At 43.1% G+C, this 10,912-nt stretch overlaps 1 protein-coding gene across 1 annotated transcript in view; it reads right to left on the bottom strand.

Moving 5' to 3' along the window:
• TDRD12 (tudor domain containing 12) overlaps positions 1 to 10,912 on the bottom strand; it is a gene marked incomplete at its 5' end in the record, with an annotated part of 55,174 nt that overhangs the window by 7,093 nt on the left and 37,169 nt on the right. Inside the window, 4 exons of the mRNA XM_081032310.1 lie at positions 518 to 690; positions 2,597 to 2,689; positions 4,404 to 4,614; positions 5,835 to 6,022. Of these exons, the coding sequence (XP_080888436.1) occupies positions 518 to 690; positions 2,597 to 2,689; positions 4,404 to 4,614; positions 5,835 to 6,022 (665 nt within the window). The remainder of the gene's footprint in view (positions 1 to 517; positions 691 to 2,596; positions 2,690 to 4,403; positions 4,615 to 5,834; positions 6,023 to 10,912) is intronic.

Below are 10,912 nucleotides of genomic sequence, written 5' to 3'. Positions count from 1 at the left end.
TTTGTAAGTGCACCAAAACAAACGGGGGAGAATGTTTAACGTGCCACCTGGAGTAGCCCATCGACTATAGAATGGGTAGGTAACTCAGGGTATGTTCATACAATGGAATACAGTGCAGCCATGAGAATTTATGATCTACAGCCACATGTACATTATGGATGAATTTCACAAATAATGAGGAGCTAAAGAAGCCAGATACAGAAGAGACACACTGCATGACACCATTCCGGGGACAACCCGGGAGGAGCATGCATGCTTTCCCGGGTTGGGAGAGGGAGCGGACTGAGTCATGCCCATTTCTGATCCGGGGCTGGTTTGTGCTCAGAAAATCCACCAAACTCCACTTAGAATGTGTGCGCTTTAACAAAATTCCACGAATCCTGGTCATTATTGAAGCTGAGTGATGGGAACATGGACACTCGTTAAACTAGTCTACTTAAAAAAAAATATCTGTAACACTTGTGAATTATGTTTCCACAGAATAGCTCTTCCAAAAGGGAGACAAAAATCTACTTACAGGGTTTGGCTTAGGCTTTCTTCAAAAGCTGGCATTTTAGCTTCTTCGTACAATTTTTTCAGTTGTTCGACATGTTCTGAATTATCAATGCCCATTCCCATGGACAAAATTTCAGCTCGAACATTGTAATCAATGACAGAAGTTTTCAAATTTGAAAGTTTTGTAATGTGCACCTTGAATCAAAGAAAAACAAATATTTGCAGGAATCACACTTTGAACTTTAAATGAATCGCAAGCACTCTCACATGGCCTCTCGGGCTAGCTGTCACATTTGATGCGCTTGGGCACGTGCCACGATATGCCAGGGCCTCCCATTGCAGCATTCGGATCATTTCATAACCAAGGTCACAACAGATTGTTCCTCTGTCCCTCAGTGTGGAAATACAATCAGGTGTGGGTTGGGGCCAAGATTAAATCCTGAGTAAAACCCCCAGACGAGACCAATATGTCATGCTGTAACCACACACAAGATTCTTAGAGTTTTCAGATTTCTGCTCCAGCACTTGGACCTCTCTTAACAAGGAGGATTCTAAGTAAGGCTTGGAGTCTTCAGGTATCCAGAAAGGCTCTCCGCCAAAGCCCTAAATCCCAGCACTGGAGAGTTTCCTCCACTTGTCTTTTCTGCAACCAGAACATCCTCACCCATTTCAATTTATACAAAATTATGTAAAACATGAAAATTTGCAACAGTCTGATTCCCACTGACGGGAGATGTGCACGCAGGACTGGGCGTCGCTTTCAGGGGCAGGGGAGGGTGGGCCAGGCCGGCGTTGGCTGATGCACTGTCCTAAGTGAACCCTGGGAATGTGTTCCCATCTGGCAGGATTGGCGGGAGATCCTTTTCCACTCACACTGGAGGGGAAAGCGCAGGCGTAGGCTCTGCCCTCCCCCCAGTGTGCCATGGACACGGCGACACTTAGGAGCTGCGGAAACATTTATCTGCCAGGGGCGTTTCCTTTCCTTTCCTTTTTTTCTTCATTTTTTTAGCTATAGCTTTTTAAATTGCTGCTTAATAAAAGTTTACTTTTTTTCCTCCGAACCACAATATTGACTATTACAGCATCCACTAAGACCCACCAATCTCTTCCTTTACCTGCCCTGATCATCTCTACCGTCTCTTCTAAACATTATTTTCTCCTCTTACTCTTAAATCTTATACCCAACCCAAACTCCTTGTAAAGTTTTAAGACTTTTCCCATCGTACGAAAAGAACTTCCTGCAATATAGTTTTTGTGAACTGAATTCTTTTAAATTTCATACATGACGATGATAATTGAGATTTAAATCTAACAGAGCAAATTTTCGAATTGGAAAGTGGAGTTCTTGGGGCACAAACGGAGAGGGGACAGTGCCGGCCTCAGAGAGATGATGCGCGGAGGCCCGTCATTTACACGTCCTTGTCTCCCACTCAGCCCCCCAACTCCCACGTCAGCCCCACAGGGTAGGAGTGTCTGTGCACAAACGGAATCCAAGTGTTCCATGTAGGTCCCAACACACAGTAGGTACTCACTCAATAGTTAGGAACGAATGAGGCAGAAACTGTGAACATCATAAAACGTGTCTTTCAAAGCCCAAGGACTGGGACTCAACATTACCGATCACGTGCCGGGGCTTTCAGCTCACGTACAACTAGACAAACGGAGCTTTGTGCTGCTGTAGGACAGTCACTGACCCAGGGCTTCCCCACCGTGGGGACAGAGGATGGCGACATCGATTTCACCGTGCACAACCAACACTTGAAAAAATGGAATAGAAGGCCAGTGCAAACTTTAGAGACTGTCGCACGTAGTAAGAATAGCTTCATGGAGCTTCTGTCTCGGCTGTGTGTGTGTGTGTGTGTGTGTGTGTGTGTGTGTGTGTGAGCACCGGGTTACCATATGAAAGATGCCCTTCACCAAAACCACAACCAAATTCACGACCCAAACAACATGAAACCCTCTCCCTAACTCAGAGCCCCAAATGAGCCTCCATTTGTGTGAGGCAAATAGGTAGTGCCTCAAGCAGCAGGTTAGAATAATTTGCAACATTTTAGGCGCCCGTTCAATCACAGCTTTGTTTTTAGGAACACTGCACACTTACCATTGGATCAATCCAAACTGTATTTCCAAAAGCCAGTATCACTTTTGCATCATGCAGTTTTCCAATAATTTTTTGATGAATGTACCTAGTAACCTGAAAAACACTGAAGTGATTTATCTGAAGCTTTAAGAAAACAACCTTATTCTGTATATGCTGTCGTTTTGCAAAAAGAACTTTTCTGTGCATTTCGTCTGAGCCTCACAGTCACCCCACGAGAGAGGCTCTGGAGGCCATCGCGTGCCTCCTGTTGACAAGGGTCACCAATAGTGGAGCTAGTTGAATGAGGACAGATGCAAAAGCTCAGTTCCAAGAACGGGTCCGTCACCTCTGGCCTCCTAACAGTGTATGCTTCCTACTGAGGACGTGTCCCCACCTCCTCCTGGCTTTAAGGTGTGGATGTTTATTTCTTCGGAAGCTCCACAAGAGGAAGTGCACATGTTCCTGGCGCTCCCGAGGAGGAAGGCACAGCCGTGGAGCAGCTCCTCACCAGTGACCGGGAACCCAGGAGCCCTGCCACTCCTCCCTGCAGCCTTTCCTAGTGCAGGCTCTTCTCCTCTCAGTAGGGCCAGCAGATGAGGCCACCCCGGGCACTCTTTCAGGCACATTCTAACTCTGGTAAAGCGGAACAGGAAGGTGCTGGCTCATCGTGATTAGATTATTTCCATCTCCCTTGAACTTCGTTAAGTTAATTTGAAAGAACATACACAGGAGAACCCCCCATTTCTACAGAGGGCTCCTCTCCAAGAAATACTTGTGCTTGGTCTTGCCAGATCAAATGTTTCTTGAGGGTAAGAAACCATTAAGGACCAAGAAGATCTTGCTAATGGCTACATCCCCACAACCCACACAGCACCAGCACCCAGTGGGCACTCTGGAAATACTTTCCATGGAGGGAAGGGATTGCTATTTAACAAAGGCTGTTTTTACTAAACTCACTACAGCGAGACTGTGTGCTCACCCTGTACCATGCAAACATTCACCTATTTATTTCCTGGATAATGTTCAACCTTGTTTACAACCCAAACTGTTTATACTTTGCCAACTATAATACTAGCTTACTTCATATCTCATTAATCATATTGTACAAAATTGAACCTTCCTTTGAAGAATTGAGACCATCATCAAGAACAGGACTCACCGCTCTGGGCATGAGGCCAGCCTGTCTGGCCCATATGTGGCGAGGGCCTCTCCATCCCGCCTTGGACAGCCCTGTGAGCCCATAAGGGACCCGTCTTCCATGTTCCATGGCTTGGCACTTCGTGTCTTCTTTGCCTTCAGTGCCTTATCCAGTGCCCTTGGTGACATCCTAGCTACCCAAGCCAAAGGGCCCAAAGGAAATGTCCCTTCCTTTCGGGGATTTTTCTGGACTCTTTCTTTCCTTACCCATCCTCCCAACCGCAGTGGAATGACCTGGCTTCTCTAAAGAGTGGCCACCACCTATGTCCCTGTTTGACAGGGGTATCCACTTTTATAGGTGCTTACACTGTTCTCCTTCAGCAGACAGCCAATTGATTTTATTGCAACACATACTTTACATCCATTCGAAGTCTGTGAACGCTAATGATGATGATGGCAACCCCAACCTGGCAAGCAAGGGTACTGGCAGTTGTGAGGGTTCAGGGCAAGGTCTCTGGAGAGCAGCCCGCCATGCTTCCCTGCGCTAAAAAGCTGTGTTTTCACAGCTCAGGAACCTAAAGCATTTTACCCACACACAGGCTCTAAATTCAAATAAGCCTCAATTCTGTGTTAGTTCTGGCTTAAATATATCCTGAAAGCCAAATGACTATAAAAAGCCAAAATAACTCACCTTTGGATTCCACTCAATTTCATTGTCCGCAGGCTTCACTCGACAAACAATAAACTCCACAGCCTGGTGAGGCAGAGCGTGGAAATTTTCTGGGAGATACAGCAGTCGGTTTCTTGTGATAAGTCCAGTCCTGCCTTCATCTATATACTTCACAAGGACATTATCCAGGGCCCAAGTGTCTTCTTTTTGGCTCATCTCCAACACCTGAACCCTGGAGAACAACAGTGGCATCAGTTTTACATAGATTCTCAAACAAATAATCTTTGCCTCAACTTACTCAGTAAGTGTAAAACATATAAAAAGAAGGCTGACTGCATGATTTTACGCCACACTAGAAATAAAATAATGAGAGCTGTCAAGAGCACTTAGCAATGGTTTATTTAATTCAACTATACCTAAATATAAAAAACATGTAGTGTTTTCATTTTTTTTTTAAAGATTTTATTGGGGAAGGGGAACAGGACTTTATTGGGGAACAGTGTGTACTTCTAGGACTTTTTTTCCCCAAGTCAAGTTGTTGTCCTTTCAATCTTAGTTGTGGAGGGCGCAGCTCAGCTCCAGGTCCAGTGCCGTTGCTAGTTGCCGTTGCTAGTTGCCGTTGCTAGTTGCCGGGGGCGCAGCCCACCATCCCCTGTGGGAGTTGAACTGGCAACCTTGTGGTTGAGAGGACGCGCTCCAACCAACTGAGCCATCTGGGAGCTCAGAGGCAGCTCAGCTCAAGGTGCTGTGTTCAATCTTAGTTGCAGGGGGTGCTGCCCACCATTCTTTGCGGGACTCGAGGAATTGAATTCACAACCTTGTGGTTGAGAGCCCACTGGCCCATGTGGGAATCGAACCGGCAGCCTTCGGAGTTAGGAGCACGGAGCTCCAACCGCCTGAGCCACCGGGCCGGCCCCATGTAGTGTTTTTGAATAGAGTAAATGCCTTTATCTAACAACACAATAAAAAATTAACATAGCAAATTAAAATGTTCAAGTTTCTTGATCTAGGCCATCACCAAGTTGAGCCAGGTGTGGCACTCGAGGGAAGTGGGTGCAAACAGGCACCTAAGTCAGACTGTGCCATTTACTGAGCTGACCTTAGGCAAATTACATAGCCTCATCAAGGCTCAGTTTGCTTATCTATAAAATGGGAATGATCATTTTCTAGGGATTTGTAAAAATTGAGTTAAGGATGTGTATGTACGTAGCACACAGTGACAGCTCTATAACTATATATAAAAGCTACACTGTCATCCAGGCTCTGTGCTCAGGAGTCAGAAAAGTCCCCAGGGTCTGGGGGCCATGACCCTGCCACCATCATCCTAGGAGGTAGCAGGCCTGGCATGTGAACCCTGGGTCCAATGGACAGAGGTGAAAATGGGGATTCAGTACCATTTAAAGTCACTTTGTGCTTCACAACTTTTTAAGATGAAATAAAGAGACACTCTACCTGTGAAAAAGTGTTTCTTCTGCTAATCCATATAATCCAAATTTCTCCACCTTTTCAACAGTTGTTTTATTACTGGAATCCTCAAAATACTCCTTCATTTCAGCAATAAGAGATGCATAAAGGTCCACATGTTTATCAACGATACGACCAAAGTAATTTGTTGCATTTGAAATATAAAAAGGTATTATCTGAAACATATGAACATATCCAGGAAACAAAATCAAGCTAAACCCAAGACGTGTCTGCAAAAATCAGCACCTAGGAGCCCAAAGAACACGAACAGGGATTTAAAAAATCAACCAGGAAACCGGCCAGAAACCAAACAAACACAAAAAACCCAACCATATCCACAAATAATTAAGACTTTCACTTTAAATCTAAAGTAAGTTTTTTGGGGGTATATATTATTTTAAAACTGCATCATTACTCATGTGTTGTTTACTTTTTAACTGCACTTTATAAAAATCCTTCTTGAAATAGCATCCCTTTCTCTTGAGCCCTTTCCGATCCTTGTCCATGTAACGATAGGTGTTTTATTAAGAGCCTCTACTGAATGAGGCACCCAGGAAACAGAGATGAAGCCACGTCCTACAGCAACCCACAAATAGACAGACATGCCACAGCTAGTGTGCGCTCCAGAAGACAATTCTTTGCAGGCAAGTGTATGCAGTTATTGGTGTGTGAGGGGGAATGCTGGCATGCAGCTGTATTAGCAAGAGTATGGAGAAGGCAATTCCAGACAGAGGGAGCAGTCTGTATTAGGGTAGGGAGCCCTGGCTGCCCAGAGAAGATGCCAGGAGTGAGAACTGGTTACTTAGTGGAATGATGGAGAGGGCACTGTTGAGTGGGAGGTAAAGCAGGCAGGGCAGGGGCAAGGTTACTCCTTGTGATTGAAAAGGATGTCAGATGTCACCGGGCTGATGGCCTGTGGCCCTCCTCCCTTGCCCCCTCCAACTTCAGTGCCTGCCCTTCTCCCACTCTCGTTCCTAATCAGTCTTGTCCTGTTCCACAAACACTCCAAATGAACTCCTACCTCAGGGCCTTTGCACTTGCTGGTTCCTCTGCCTGGAATATTTATTCTTCTCCAGATCTTCCCATGGCTGGATCCTTCTTATCTGGCCCAGTGCAGTTGACCCCTCCTCATAGAGTCCCTCCTTGCCTATAATTTCCAAAGGGCCGCTTGTGCCCCCGGCACACTTATACCAGTATACATACATAACCCCTTAGTATTTCACTACATTTCATCCGCTTCATAGTACTTATCACCATCTTCCTTACTCACCTGTCCACTGTTGACCACTCCCATTGGAATGTCAGCAGAAATAGGACAGGTAACATGTCTGTCATGATTCCTGAGCCAGCCATTCTCCAGCACCATGGAGAAAGCTGCCTTATGAAACCCTCAGTGCTTACTCAAGCCCGCCCTATCTCAGGCAAGAGTTCAGTACTTCTTCCTGCCTGGCAGATACTCCTCTCCCAGGGGAGTCTTCTCTCTCATGGTGTAGAGGCCCCAACAGTAGACATTAGTCCACTTGGTGATGGCAGTTGTTGAACATTAGGTAGACAGAGGATGAGAAGAACCCTCACTACAAATAGGCAGGGCATAATACATACACCAGTAACAAAATTTTTTGAAAGATGCACAATGAAAAATGACAGAGAAAATATACTAAAATGCTAATGATGATTGTTTTAGGATGATAGGAATAAAGGGGAGAGTTTCTCCCTCCCCCCCTGCCGTATTTCCCAAATCAGAACGTTCTGTGTTAAGGAAAGGGGCCTCAGCACACACAGAGGTAAACAAAGTCCAGGCCTGAGTTGGCATCAGTCTGAGGCAGTCCCCTCTGCATGGCATTAGCACATCCAAAGACACATTTAGTTGGTAGAATGGAGATGGCAAAAAGCAGCATGGGGACTGGGCTCTTCACAGCGAGCAGGAGGCCCCCAGACAGAGTTTGGAGGTCCAGGTTTGCCTGGTACGCTCCTAGTTTCAGCACTGAAAAGTCCCAGGTGCCAGGAAATGCGTCAGTCCTGGGCACACTGAGAGGGTCATTTCTCACTACTTTACCTCCCGCCTGTTTGATTCCACTATCCCAGTATCCGTGCACATAACTAATTCAGTTTGTTCTGGTCACAGGATACAAGGTAAGGACACAAAAATCAATTGTGTTTCTAAAACAACTAGAAAATGAACCTTAAAGAAAAATAAGTAACAATAGCATCCAAGAACATGAAATACTAGGGATAAACTGAACACAGTAAGTACAAGATCTGTCTATTGAAAACGATAACATGTTACTTAGAGAAATTAAAAACGACCTACCACATTAATGGACTAGAAGACTCAGTATTGTTAAGATGTCAATTCTTCCTAATTAATCTACAGATTAATGCAATACCAATCAAAATCCCAGCAGACTTCTAATCTGCAAGCTGATGCTAAAATTTCATATGGATATGCGAAGGAGTATTCAAAAGGATATTGAAGAAGATGGGTGAAACCGAAAGACTTACCTATGCATTTTCAAGATTATAAAGCTATAGTAATCTAGTCGTTATAAGGTACTGTATAAAGATAGACAAATAGACCAGGGAACAGAATAAAGAATTCACATATATAGTCTCCCGATTTATATCAAAGGTGCCAAGGCAATTTAGGGGGAAAAGGAGGTCTTTATACTAAACGATGCTGGGGGAACCAATTATCCCTAAGGAAAAACCCTGCCCTCTATCCACACCTCACACAAAAATTAGTTCAAGACGGATCATAGACCTAATTGGAAAGCTATCAAGCTTTTAGAAAACATAGGGAAAATCTCTGCAACCTCAGGATAGGCAAAGATTTATTATGGCACGAAAAACACAAAACATAAAATAAAAAAGTGATAAACTAGACTTCATCAAAAATCGAAACTTTTGATCTTCAACTGGGAGAAAATATTTGCAATATATCTAATAAAGGATATCCAGAATATATAAAAAAAAATTCTTAAAACTCAACAAAAAGAAAACTTTAAATTTAAAAATATGGGCATAAATTCTGAACAGAGAGTTCCAAAAAGAAGAGATACAAATGGCCAATAAGCAGTAAAAAGATGTCCGAGATTCTTTATCATCAGGAAAATGCAAAAAAAAATATCACTGCAGATGCAACAGAGTGACAGAAATTAAAGGCTGAGAATACCAAGTACTGATGCCAACTGGAATTCTCATATGCAGTGCTGGTGGGAATGTAAAATGGTACAACCACTTGAGAAAAGTGTTTGGCAGTTTCTTATAAACATACTCTTATTATATAATCCAGTGGTTTCACTCCTAGGTCTTACTCAAGAGAAACAAAAATGTACCGTAAAAGACTTGTAACACAAAGGTTCATGGCAGCCAGAAACCACAATAACCCCAATGCCCATCAACTTGTGAACAAACCACAGTACATCCATATAACAGAATCCTAACTCAGCAGTAAAATACAGCAACACAGGTAAATCTCAAAAACATTATACTGAGTAACAGAAATCAGACACAAAAGATACAAGCTGTATGATTCCATTAATATGAAATTCTAGTAAAGACAAAACTACAGTGACAGAAGATCAGCGGTTACCAGGGGACGGGGGAGTAGGGCAAGGATTGACTGACTGCGGGGGGGCAAGAAGAGACCTTTCTGGGGTCATAGCAATGTGCGTATTTTGACTGGGGTATTGGTTCCCTGATTGTATGAATTTGTCAAAACTCAACAAACTACACACTTAAAATAGTAATTTTTATTGTATGTAAATTATACCTCAATATAGCAGATTCTTTAAAAAGAGGCTTGGTTAGAAGGGTTCTGGAAAGGTGGCAGTGGAAAAGTGTCATATTTTTTTACTCTGTCTGAATCCCCACATAAAGACAGACAGATCAATGAGACAGCAAAACTGAAAACCAGGGATACAATTTGCAACAAAACTAAAGTATCCCCATGGATTCTGAAATAAAAGCAGAAAAGGAAGAGAAGGAGAAAAGAAGAAAAAGGAGAAAATCTAGGTTACCTTGTGTTTGGCAATGAGTCTGGATACAACACCAAAAGAACAATCCATGAAAGAAAAAACTGGAAAGTTGGGCTTCATTAAAATTAACAACCTGTACTCTGCAGAAAACACTAAAAAGGGAATGATAAAACAAGCCACAGGCTGGGAGAAAATTTTTGCAAAACATGTATCTGATAAAGAACTGGTATCTAAAATATACAAACAGTTAAAATTAAACAGTAAGAAAACATATGTCCGGATTTTAAAATGGGCAAAAAACCTGAACCAAAAATGGGCAAAAAAACTACTCACCAAAGAAAATATACAGGTAACAAATGAGCACATAAAAAGATGCTCAACATTGTATTTTATCAGGGAAATGCATATTAAGATGAGAGGCACACTTACACACTTACTAGGAGGCTAAAACCCAAAACACTGACAACATCAAATGCTGGTGAGGATGTGGAGCAAGAACTCTCATTCATTGCTGGTGGGAATGCAGAACGGCACAGCCTCTTGAGAAAACAGTGTGGCAGCTTTTACAAAGCAAAACAGTCTTACTATACAATCCAGCAATCACATTCCTTGGTATTTACCCAAATGAGTTGGAAACCTATGTCTACACAAAAACCTGCACATAATATTTACAGTAGTTTTATTCATAACTGTCAAAGCTTGAGAGCAAACAAGATGTCCTTCAGCAGGTGAAGGGGTAAACAAACTGTGGTGTGTTCATCAATGTTAAAAAGAAATGCCCTACTCAGCCACACAAAGACATGGAAGAACCGTAAATGCATACTGCTAAACGAAAAGCTTACATACACTGCATGACTTCAATTATATGAAGTACTGGAAAAGGCAAAACTATAGACAGTAAAAAGAAAGGTGACTGTGAAGGGTTCTGGGGAAGACAGAAAGGAATAAATAGGCGATAAACGGGATTTTCAGACATTTGGCAAAACCCACAGAATGTCCACTACAAGGAGTGAACTTTAATGTAAACTGTGGACTTTAGTTAATAATAGTGTATTATTACTGGCTCACTAATTGCCACACATGTACCAC

The sequence above is a fragment of the Rhinolophus hipposideros genome (genome assembly GCF_964194185.1).
Source record: "Rhinolophus hipposideros genome assembly, chromosome: 21".
Lineage (NCBI taxonomy): Eukaryota > Metazoa > Chordata > Mammalia > Chiroptera > Rhinolophidae > Rhinolophus > Rhinolophus hipposideros.
This window is presented reverse-complemented; position numbering and strand designations above follow the sequence as displayed.